Source organism: Lissotriton helveticus, chromosome 6 (assembly GCF_964261635.1).
Source record: "Lissotriton helveticus chromosome 6, aLisHel1.1, whole genome shotgun sequence".
NCBI classification, from domain to species: Eukaryota; Metazoa; Chordata; class Amphibia; order Caudata; family Salamandridae; genus Lissotriton; species Lissotriton helveticus.
Window position 1 is genome coordinate 148,399,196 of NC_136067.1, and position 12,865 is coordinate 148,412,060.

The following is a 12,865-nucleotide window of genomic DNA, read 5'->3' on the forward strand; positions in this document are numbered from 1 at the left end:
CTGCCAATGCTCTGTTGACCTCACTGTCTATGCTACTTCCCTTGATAACTCATCCGGGCTTCCGAGCAGTGTCCCAGTAATCATTTAATAATACATAATAGACTAACTATGGGGTACACTTGTGAGGCATGGCAACCATGAAGCACGCAGATGAACAAGATCGAGTGAGAAAGAGATTGTGAAAATGTTGGCATTATTATAGTAAAACATATATAAAAAGGCAGTTTAAGCAGATAAATGTATCTATCGATCTCTCTCCCTGCATATCTCCCCCCCAAAGCCCCCCCCCCCCCCAGCACGTCAGGCAGGGGGTTCGGCGCACAGCAGCACACAGCTTAAGCCCCGCAACCAACCCCCCTCCTTTTTTTTCTCTCTTCAGCCTTGTGGCTCTAACTAACGCAATTCTGCAAGGGGCCACACTTCGGGTGGATCTGCAGGTCACCGAAGTGGCAGAAAATCAATATAAGCAGCCTGTCCCCTCCCTGCCCTTTCCCAGCCTGTCCTCTCCCAGCCTGTCCACTTCCAGCCTGCCCTTTCCCAGCTTGTCCTCTCCCAGCTTGTCCTCTCCCAGCCTGCCCTCTCCCAGCCTGCCCTCTCCCAGCCTGCCCTCTCCCAGCCTGCCCTCTCCCAGCCTGCCCTCTCCCAGCCTGCCCTCTCCCAGCCTGCCCTCTCCCAACCTGCCCTCTCCCAACCTGCCCTCTCCCAACCTGCCCTCTCCCAACCTGCCCTCTCCCAACCTGCCCTCTCCCAACCTGCCCTCTCCCAACCTGCCCTCTCCCAACCTGCCCTCTCCCAACCTGCCCTCTCCCAACCTGCCCTCTCCCAACCTGCCCTCTCCCAACCTGCCCTCTCCCAACCTGCCCTCTCCCAACCTGCCCTCTCCCAACCTGCCCTCTCCCAACCTGCCCTCTCCCAACCTGCCCTCTCCCAACCTGCCCTCTCCCAGACTGTCCCCTCCCTGTCCTCTCCCAGCCTGTCCTCTCCCAGCCTGTCCTCTCCCAGCCTGTCCCCTCCCTGCCCTCTCCTAACCTGTCCTCTCCTAACCTGTCCTCTCCTAACCTGTCCTCTCCTAACCTGTCCTCTCCTAACCTGTCCTCTCCCTGCCTGTTGTTGTGTCCTGGCGGCAGCAGGCAGCAGCGTGCACTGCGTCCCCGAAGTAACAGCCCTAAAGCAAGCAAGCAAGAAGTACGCCCCCCTCCCACCAATCCCTGTTAGGTAGTGGAAACTGTCCAAACTGGGGTGCAGACAGCCCCTCTCACCTTTCGGCCTGGTACCACTGCACCAGCCGCACTACTTCCCTACTGACCGTTCTCCACTTCAGCCCCGTCTAAATTACAATTCATGCTTGTGACCCTTTTGCCTGCTTGTGCTTGTTTTCATGACCTTGTTGCCTGCTTGTGCCTCTGTGTGCCCCTGTTGCCTGCTTGTGCCTCCGTGTGCCCCTGTTGCCTGCTTGTGCCTCCGTTTTCGTGCCCCTGTTGCCTCCGTGTGCCCCTGTTGCCTGCTTGTGCCTCCGTGTGCCCCTGTTGCCTGCTTGTGCCTCCGTGTGCCCCTGTTGCCTGCTTGTGCTGTGTGGGTGTGTGTGGAAGGCTCTGTGTGGGTGTGTGGAGGGCTCTGTGTGGCTGTGTGTGTGGGGAGCTTTGTGTGGCTGTGTGTGTGGGGGGCTTTGTGTGGCTGTGTGTGTGGGGGGCTCTGTGTGGCTGTGTGTGTGGGGGGCTCTGTGTGGGTGTGTGTGTGGGGGGGGCTCTGTGGGTGTCATTTGCGAGAGATAAAGCTAGTGGCATTGTAAATGACAATGCCATTTATTTATGTTAAAAAAAACAAATAAAAATGTCAAGAGCAATGCCAATAGCTCTAACTTTAACAAAGGCAAAACCATTGCATTGTAAATGCTTGTTTTAAAATTCCTTCCCGCCGGCCTGACTGATTATTTTAAGAGAGATGCACGCATGACGCACCAGCGGCAGTCCGAAACTATCACCAGAAGCAGCAGTGTGTTGTGTACAGTTAGTTTGCTGCAGCAGGTCTCAGGTAGGCTTTTCTGCGATGTCCAAATGAACGCAGATTACTTTAGAAGTCATAAAACTTCCCAGAAATGTGTTTTCGAAGCTGCAAGAGCCACAGAACTCCAGGCACCCTCCTCAACATTTTGTAGTAGTTCGCGTTTTTGTGGGCTGACTTGGTTACATGCATAGTGAACAAAATACTACTGCCTTTTTATAAATGGATATTTTGTCTTTTTTCCACGGGGAAAATCTATTTCCTCTAGAAGCCCTTTGTCCTACATCTCCGTTGACTTTTGGGGGTGTTCCCTTCCCCATTAAAACCAGTAATGGATTTTTGAGAGCAGGGTCACCTTTTAAAAAATAAAAAATAAGTTGCATACATAAATCATACCAGACAATATGGTTAAATGGCTCTGTGAGCGGATTTGCATCAGTGCAAAATCCGTTCCCACATTTTAATTTGTTCTGGGAACACGATTGCGATGGTTTTATGCAGTTGGTGTCCATGTTTACTGAATGATTGAATATGTGATGTTCGGTGTAAACTTTGGGTGAAAGGCTAAAGTAGTAAGCAGTCTGGGGTCCTTTGTGGCAGTTTGTGGCAACTCGGATTGGGAAGGGCATGAAGTCAGATTCGTGCATCTGCTGTTGGATGTCAGTGGAGGGTTCTGTTGGCTGGAAGTTTACGTGGTGTGTGTTTGTTGAGGTGGGTAGTGCTGGGAGTTCTGGCCTACTTGAGCTGTGACGTTTGTAACGAAGGTGTATTTAGGTCGAGCCTAAGCTAATGCGACACATTTGCTGTCTGGCTCGAGAACTATTGTCACCCGTTTTTGGGAATGTGGACACAAGCTGGGCACGAGCGCAGATTTCATCTCGTGGGCGCGCACGGCGCCGTGCCCATCTCGTGCCTCACATTCCCGTGCGCAAACACACACACAGCCACACTCACGCATGCACACATACACAGCCACACATGCACACACACACACACACACACACACTGCATACACACACGCACCCCTCCCTAAACAGACACACGCGCACACAGACACACTCGAACACACACACACAGACACACGCGCGTACACCCCCACCCCACTCACCGGGCTGGGCAGTTGTGTTCATTATACGTGTTTTCGTATTCTTAACACCAGTGTGTACACACACAGACAGATGACAACCTAGAACTTGTGTGTGCTGCTGTTGCAGAGTCCAGGCGCCTCCCTTCCCACTACTCCTAGCCCAACAGAACCCCTGTTCCCGGCTGACCTGCTCAGCCGGAGCGAGTCCTAGAGGAGATAAAGTGAGCGGGCTCTGCGGCCGGTGTTGCGGTGTTGCTGCAAAGGGAGCGCCGGGTGTTCACCATACTGCCGGCACGGGTTGCGCTAGATGCCGGGGCCTCTCACTGCCCGGGCTCTCTCAGCGCCATTCCTCTTTCTCTCGGGCTGCTGTCAAGCGGCGCTGCCACTGGGGGTCGCTACAGCCAGTACCACGGGCCGGCCGTTACACTCTCTCTATTGGCAGACGCAGAGGTTTCCGCAAACACAAAGGCTCAGCCACTAGACCAGAGACATAGAAGAGCGGACAACGCTGGCGATTGCATATGGAAGCAGCGGCCATCTTAACAACTCCGCTTTGATGCTGCTCGCGCGGTTGAAAATTTACAACTACTGAATTTGAAAAAAATAAACAGAGCCCGGATAGTTCGCTTTAAAATACTTTTTTTGTAACTCCCTACACATTGCGCTCTTCAAACGCATGTCAGATTTTTTTAGTGTTTTAAAATACGCTTCTGATAGTCACATTGCTTATCAAACTAGAAAGAAACGTCCACATTTTTGTTTGAGCGTTTTGCTCCAGGAAACGTCCTAAAATCGATGGTGTGAGGTACACTTAAAGATGGCTTCTTGACCTACGATCCGTCCCGAGCGATCCCTGCCATGTGTGTCCTCTTTTTGTGTTTTTGCTTGTCCGTGTTGTTGGGCGGGCTCATGTAAGCCGGTCGAGAGAAGAACAGCTGTGAGGCACACTGGTTGCTGCCTGCTTAGGGTGGAGTTATCTTTGCATTCTAAGCTTTTTCTCGCATTTGCAAGTGATTAAGCTATTGGCATTGTAAATGACAATGCCATTTATTTATCTGTTTTCAAAGCCAACACATAAATAACAATTTTGTCATTTACAATGCCAATAGCTCTAACTTTTGCAAAGGCGAGACCGTTGCATTGTAAATGCTTGTTATAAATTGGTGCCAGATTTCTTGAGTGTCTTGTAGATTTCAACTGTTTAGTTGCTGTTTGAATGCTTTTCAGTTGTTCCTTTGTGTAATCCTTGCTGCTCAGTCACCGCTACCCATGGTTGAGCTGAAGGTTTGACAAAAGAAATCTACTGGTCCCAAAGGGCCTGGTAAATGTATTACATGGTAAAGTCGCTCAACCACATCATATAAAACGCCTTGTTTTCCTCAGTCACACGCAAAGCTTCCTTTTTATGAGCATTCATTAACATATAGTCCCTCCTCCACATATTACTCTCTGTATGTCTGCATAGCACAAACGTTATACTTCTTACAAAACTACTTACGTTGGCTGTATGAACATTATGCTGTGGATATCATTTCATAGTCCCACACACTTTAGTGTCATCCATACATACATATATAATATGAATAAATGTAGCTGAATTATAAATGTGGTCTGCTCTGTATGACGGTGTTAGTGTCCTCTCCATTGAGCCGTGCTGAGAACAATGCTTTCCTTCATTCCATATTTTTGCTTAGTTACTTTTCATATCGTGCCATTAGCAGCTGGCGATGGTAACAAGATTTACAGAATGATAGGGTTCAGATTGAACAGTAAACAGTATCCAGTTCATAAGTTGGTGCTCTATTAGGCCTAAAATTAACCATCTATCACTGGCTCGAACAGAATGGCAAAGCATCCTGAATTTGAAAATAAATGCCAACTTCTATGGTCAGTTGTGGTTGCTGTTCACACAATCTTGCAACAGGACCATGCCAATTGGAACTTGAATAATAGAACCGTGCTGCACTGTTTTTTCTTTTCTGTTTGTTGTGGGTGGTGGGGTTCATCTGGATGAAGTCAGTGGGAGCAGGGCAGGCTCCCCTCATTGACAGCTCTGTAGTGTGCCAGGATTGCAACCCATTGACACTTGCAGGGCTGGTACAGCATTGGTGTGCTTAGAAAGTGGGCTTGTGGAACCACCTGAGCTGGTACGTTTTGAGGTGTGTCCAGAGTGCGAGATATAAACCGGGGGTTAAACGGTCCTTGGGAAAGTTTAACGACCAGCACCGATATGATCCCAAAAAGAACTGGAAAACACAGAAATATATATGGATCGCGCTAATCACCTGGTGCCTTAAACGTCCTATACACAAGCCAACATAGTTGAGTATGTTTGAATTGATGTGATCTCTCGCTGCGAAGCCCTATTTAAAGTTACTTTTTCAATATTTTGCAGCAGCTTACACTTCTAGGTCCTGAGGAATGCTAGACACTCTGTAGGTCACGAAAGCAGATACATGTAGACCGACCCTCACAAACTTTATAGTGGCAGTTCGTTTTTAGGTCGAGCCTGTCCCATTCCGCAGGAATGGATAGGATCGAATTCATGTCTGCAAAATCCTCTTCAAACTAAGGGGTTTCAGCCCGGCGTTTTCTTGCAGTTCACGTGAACATGCACGAGCATTCACGGCCAGGGCTTCTCCTCCCCTAGCAGCACTCCTCCCACACCAGCAACTCCCCCCTCCCACACCAGCACCTCCCCTCTCTCTCCCCGCAAACACAGTCTTGCCGTAGCAGCACTCCTCCCACACCAGCACCTCCCCCCTCCCACACCAGCACCTCCCCTCTCTCTGCCCGCAAACACAGCCTTCCTTTCATTTCTCCTCCCCCTCCCCAGCCAGCTTCCCCCAGGCCGTGTTCCCTCAGATATGCTATTGCATATCGTTTGCTACCTCTTGTATTTTGTTGCTCTTGATACTTGCACAACTGTCACTATTGTCTCATGTAACGTAACGTTTGCTTTTGTAACATGCTCACTTGTAATTTTGGCTTCATGTATCTAAAAACGCCTCCCTCGCGCTCCTTTCTCCCTCTCTCCCGCTGCCTAGTCCTCCCACCCCCTCCCTCTCCAGCGCGCGCTCCACTCGTATCTGCCTGCTGCTCCCCCGCCCACCCCCCCCACTCCCCCAACCAGCAATGCCGAGAAGCTTGTTTCCTCTAAGAACATATCGTTTGCTACCTCTTGTATTTTGTTGCTCTTGATACTTGCACAACTGTCACTATTGTCTCATGTAACGTAACGTTTGCTTTTGTAACATGCTCACTTGTAATTTTGGCTTCATGTATCTAAAAAAAAACGCCTCCCTCGCGCTCCTTTCTCCCTCTCTCCCACTGCCTAGTCCTCCCACCCCCTCCCTCTCCAGCGCGCGCTCCACTCGCATCTGCCTGCTGCTCCCCCGCCCACCCCCCCCACTCCCCCAACCAGCAATGCCGAGAAGCTTGTTTCCTCTAAGAACATATCGTTTGCTACCTCTTGTATTTTGTTTGCTCTTGATACTTGCACAACTGTCACTATTGTCTCATGTAACGTAACGTTTGCTTTTGTAACATGCTCACTTGTAATTTTTGCTTCATGTATCACTACTGTTGTCCGCACTATATAACAAGCATTGGCATAGCCAATAGGTCTCGCTTGTGGGACCTTATAAGTATTTACTTTTGCAGCACAATATCCGAGTTGCATAATCGGATATTGTGCTGCAAAAGTAAATACTTATAAGGTCCCACAAGCGAGACCTATTGGCTATGCCAATGCTTGTTCAAACTGCACTGGCACTGTTTTTAACCCTGACACCACAAGATATATATATTTTTTAAATCTCATGCTCACCAGTTTCATTATACTTCACTTCTTTCGCTCAAGCACTACACCCATCACTTTGCATTACATTAGAGCTCTGACGGATCTTCGTGTATCCAGCTGAACTCTTGAAAGCATCACTGAGCTCCTCCCTCACAGTGAAGGGGTTGTAGCCCTCGGCTGTACTAGGTTTTACAGCCGGGAGGAGATCCCAGATGATGAAGCATGTCACCTTTGGTGAGTGATGGGACTCAGTCCTTTAAATAGGACTTCCCAGCGAGAGATCACATCAATTCAAACATACTTAACTATTTTGGCTTGTGTATAGGACGTTTAAGGCGCCAGGTGATTAGCTAGACCATAGATATTTCAGTGTTTTCCGTGCCCAGAGTGTGACCTGCAGAGCTGGAATAGTCTGCTTACCTGTAGTGCACGCCCATGACATTTGCAGAGCCAGTATAGTCAGTGGCGTGCCAATAGAACCACCTGTAGAACTGGTAATGCTGGAGTGCCCAGAGTGTAGGCCTTTGTCTCCTGCATAGTTACTACATCGTGTGGTATGCTCAAAGTGCAGGTCACAGCTAGTGGTGTGCACTCTGAAGGTTGGAGAAACCTGCAGCGCCTCAGATGTTTTGTGGGGGCTCTCACCTGACCCTCAGCCCCTTCTCCTTTCTAACTCTGCACAGAGATATTCAAAAAAATCTTGGAACATCTGCGGGGCACAGCCATCTTTCACAGGATGCTTTAATCTTCCACTACCTGTGTTTGCATATAAGTGATTATAGTGCGCTTGCCACGGACATGAAAACTGAGTTGGATTGATTTCTAGCCATGGCTGACATTACATATTCTACCCTGTCTAGAAAGCTATATTTGTTACAGCTGTCCATTAATCTCATTGTGCCTCGAAGCTAGTCCGACCCGACTTCCAAAGATAGAAAGGCACCTTGGCTATTCGGTCACATGATCCATCGAAGGCCTTTGCGGAGTAATCAAATATTTCCTAAATAGGAAATAGTCTCTGAGAATTGCATAATTTTTGAATGAATATTCCAAATTACCACCCCACAGCGTACTAAATTCGGATAGTCTGAAATCTGGGACCAATGAGTCTGTTTTGTGTTTTTTGATCTAACCAAGATGGGGGGGAGACTTGTTTCCTCTTACTTTCATTCTGCAACTGTCATTTGAGGAAATTCTCTCACTTCACCTATTGACTGGAAGTTCAGACCCAGAATTAGGTTTGCTTACTATTGTATACTCGCCAGAGAGACCTTGGCAAAAGGTTGACTTGCTGCCGCTCCTGAACTGTCTGAAAAGTGTTATCCTTATTTTTAGGAGTACTCTCCAATAGTGCAGTGACCGCTGTTAGACCTAGGAGCAATATATGGGTGCTAATGAAATATCCCTAACCTGGTCAAATGGGTAGAAAAAACACCCTTTGAATGTACTTCAGACAGCCAGGATCTAAGGTTACCGTGCTAATCCATTAGATCAGCATGAGGACCTCTGTTGAGCGACCCAAGAATCAACTGGAAAACTCTGGCTTATTCAGAAGCAGGTCCATTACAAACTAGCAAATCTCACTTGTTCTCAGGATTCCAAACCAGTTACTTTTGTGAACAAAATGGTTTGTAAAGTTTTACGGGCTTTGCAGAAAGCCTATTGGGACATATCCAGTCTTGTCGAGTGCCCCCTCCTGTATCCAAGGTTAGGAACTTCGGAGTTCTCGAACTGTAATCTTTCTTTTGATGGGCATGTTAATGCAATTACCTCTTCCTCCTTCTTAATGACAAATATGCTTAGGAAAAACCTTCCTTTCATTCCGTCTAATTTTCGCAAAAATGTAGTATCCTCCCTCGTCCTATCTAACATTGATTATTGCAATGCCACTAATATCCAGAAAAGATGCTTACATAAACAAGTTTTTCAGAATGCGGCCGTGCACAAACTCCTGGGAAATAATAAGTTTGTCTACTGACCAGGAAAACTCCCAGCTTCTTTGGCTTCCCATTAAAAAAATTAATAGATTTAAAGGTCCTCTGTGTTGCCTTTACGGCACTACATATTGTGGGACCTAAATACTACAAACTAAGGTTCCAATGGTACACCCCCAACAGACCACTTAGATAATTAGTAGCTCATTACCTGATGGTAACCAGATTCAAAAGAGCTAACTGGGGTGGCCGTAGCTTTATTGCCTGTACTGTTAAGCTTTGGAATTCGTTGCCCTCAGATCTTCAGAGTAAATCGATCTGCTCTCCTTTTGCAAAGCCCTAAAAACTTGCCTATTTAACATCTAAAAGTCTACATCTGATCACATCTGATCACATCTGTCCTGTTCTTCCAGAAGCTCTAGCGCCTAGACACCCATGGGTAGTAGAGCGCTTTACAAGTCTCATTTTAATTTAATTTCCAATAAGGTTGTATAAGCAAGGAGATGGGTCTCACTATTGGGCAAGAGTACAGTAGTGTCAAGTACAGATAAATTCCGAGGGGAGACTGTTTTATCCCTTAACTTTGATCTCCACAGAGATGAGCAGCAACGATTCGAACTTGAGACCACCCCCTCTTACACAGAGATTGTTCCTAGTTGGTGGTGGAATAGGGAAGATTCTCATAAAGTTACTGTTGTCGTGTTGTTGGAAGACTCGCTGTACTTTTTGTTATCACATGACTTTTACAGGACATTATATTATGACCGGTAGAAACCCTCGAAGAGGAACTGGGAGTAGACTTGCAGTATTGTCTTTTCTTGACAATTATATCTCAACTATTCTTTTTAGAAAACAATTACTCTTAGGTCTGTTTATTTTGTACGATACCAGTACTGACAGTGGGATTTAAGTTAGCACATTGCTGATCTTTGGTTGGTTTTATAGTCCGTCTCATTTTCTTGGTTCTTCTCCAGTGATTTTCCTTCATATTGTTTGTTTCCCCTTGTTCCCACCCCCAGCTCCTCTGTGGCTCTCCCCACCTACTCCCTGTATCTTCACAACTTTGCTTGGCACTGTTAATTTGTTTCTCCCCCATCCCCAATGTATCCATGGCTACGTATCCCTCCTTTGCTCTCCTAACCCTCCCTATCCTCATTTTATTACCATTTTCTTTCTTTAGGAGGGCACAGGCAATTGCATTTTGATACCTGGTTACAGATTTCTTCAGAATGTGCTTTCACACACTTGTTTAAATGTACCGCTCCAAGAGGGGCATTTACCATCTTGGAGTGGTAAACTAAAAATGTGAAAACAATTGTCCGCTGTATTGTCACTGAGGCATGATCACATGTACTTCCGTGTGCTGGGACTGGCTTTTCAGTAAACTAAAATGACCACCCCAATATTTTCACCTGTGTGTGCATGCTTGCTGATCGATTTCTGTTAACTTCATTTCTTTGGCAAAATAGTTTCGCATTTTTTGAGCAGTTTAAAAAAAAAAAAAAATTAAGTTAAGGTTGAACCATAGAAAGAGGCATTGGAAAAGTCAACAGACCTCGCTTTTACTTTCATAAGATGACCTATTTAATTTGCCAATGTTTTTTCTGTGCTTTTCACAGATGCATGTGGTGTGTTAGGAAAACAAATATAAAATAAAATCTTTACTCATGTTGCTTATTCTACTTACTATTCCTTTTTACCACATGTTCAGTAGACTAGCTTGTGGATATTGCTTGGATGTACTGTTAATGTCTCTTTATCTTTTATAGGTGATATTCACGGACAATACACAGATTTGCTTCGATTATTTGAATATGGAGGTTTCCCGCCAGAAGCAAACTATCTCTTTCTGGGTGACTATGTCGACCGGGGCAAGCAGTCGTTGGAAACTATTTGCCTTCTTTTGGCATACAAAATTAAGTACCCAGAGAATTTCTTTCTTTTAAGAGGAAACCACGAGTGTGCCAGTATCAATCGTATTTATGGCTTCTATGATGAATGTAAGTAGGAGCATTTGTTTATTACATCGTGCAGAAAATGTTTAAAGTTGGGCTGAATGAGCCAGACTGCAGTCTTTTGGTACAGATCGTATCGTCTGTCCAAGACTAATGTGAACACTGATTTTTGTGTATAAAACTGCTTAAAAGCATTGTTCAATGCTCTGCCCTATTAACTTTAAGTCGCACGTTAAATGACTGTTTCATGGGCCATTTGGATGCGGACTACTTCATAAAGTTATGTTTTAACGTGGAGAGACTGTTTTTTTTATTGTCCAGAATGTTTGCACTCAAGTGTGTGGCTAGATGTTGTAAAACTCTATGCTGTCATGTCCACTCACTAACAACTGGTCTAATGTCTGTTGAAGATTGGAAAGATAATCTACAGTGTATATGACGGGACAAGTGTCATTTTGAGCTCTCTCTGATTGAATCAGTGATTTATTTGCATCTAAAAACAGTTTTTGTTGTTTCCTTCTTGCATTAGTGGTAAATTCCTTTATTATTACAGGCAAACGACGGTTTAATATCAAGCTCTGGAAGACATTTACAGACTGTTTCAACTGTCTGCCCATTGCAGCGATTGTTGATGAAAAGATATTTTGTTGTCATGGAGGTAGGAGCTACAGCCTATAACTAAGCATGTGCTTACGTATATTGTGTGTGAATTAGTAGTTTTGTACTGATTTCAAAGTGTTTATGGACTATAATTCTAAGCTTTGAATTGGTGTTTCAGATATAGAGAAACCAGCAGATTTGGGGGGAAGAGTTCACAAAATAAAAAAAACCGTAGTAACTTCCAACTGGCATGATTTATTTCATACTTAACTGGGTGTGCCATCTGAATGAACAGGTGTTATTTCTTTGTGATGGAATTCATAAAAATGATTAGTTAACTCTGTGTAGGGTCTCGGAACACATTTTAAATATATACATTTTTGTTTTGAAATTAATGTAAAACTGATAATCGTCCTAGAATGTTTTCGTAAAGGTAAAGTGGCAAATAGAGATGGCCCCACATGCATTGGCTGCAGTTAGAGTATTTAAACTGACTGCCCATTTAAAAATTCCTGAAGCTTCACCAGACCATCTACAGCAGGGCATGGGAAGAACACTTGAACCCAATATTTCTATGATTTTTTTTTTTTTGCAATCTAAGTTAGGTTTTCTTATTCATCATGTTTACAAATTGGTTGGCTTTTTCTAACTTTTTCGTTATAAAAAATGGAAGAATGGAAGATTACTGGCAAGAAATTGTTGGAAAGGCAGCAAAACGTGTAGGAATGGAAAATAAGTTTGGTGGGATGTGCTAGAGGGCGCCAGTACACCACCTGAGATTTTCCTAAAGTGACAGTCTGAGTCATGAAATTTGCATTGACCTAATTCCTCTATTAAAAATTAAATAGGGCGGGATTGGAGTGAGAATAATTACTAGAAAATAATTATTTTTACTCCTTGGGCAGAGAAATAGGTGAAACGTTCAGATCGTATGGTCAGCCTGGATGAGCCTCTAAAACCTCTTCCTCTTGAGAAATGAAAGTTTCTGATGGAAACTTCTAACCACAGGTTCCTCATCTTGTCAATCCCCAGGCACTAGACTGATCTGGAAAACTCAAAAAGCAGTACTCCTGTGCGCCAGTAGGTGGCGTATTGCAGCACAGCGTTGACTGTTATACTCCGAAGGTGACACATGGAGCCGCAAACTAGCACCAACCATGCATGTTGACGTGAGTTCCTTTCTTTCTGCACCTTAGGATGCAGATTTGGAGCTCTACGCCTTCGGTCTTCACTCTCCGGGGACATTCTTTTGCACATTTTTCAGTATGCCAGGGATATGTCGCTCCCTCCATCCCACCTGACCACTCCCAAACAAAGACAGGGTTTAAACCGTCTAGAGACTGTCGCATACATGTCTGCAATGGAGCACTGCGAGGTGTGCATCTGGTGCTTGGGTTAAATGCACAAGGCCAAGAACTGCGACTATTGTGCCCAGATGAACCCAAAGGCCATCCAGGAATTCAACATTGTATGTGGTGAAGCACCA

The 12,865-nt window shown here is 45.5% G+C and overlaps 1 protein-coding gene across 1 annotated transcript in view; it reads left to right on the forward strand.

The window, feature by feature from the left end:
* The window catches only part of PPP1CB (protein phosphatase 1 catalytic subunit beta), a 297,580-nt gene that overhangs the window by 153,533 nt on the left and 131,182 nt on the right, over window positions 1–12,865 (forward strand). The window contains exons 3-4 of the mRNA XM_078647507.1: window positions 10,594–10,824; window positions 11,333–11,437. Coding sequence (XP_078503633.1) covers window positions 10,594–10,824; window positions 11,333–11,437 — 336 coding nt within the window. The remainder of the gene's footprint in view (window positions 1–10,593; window positions 10,825–11,332; window positions 11,438–12,865) is intronic.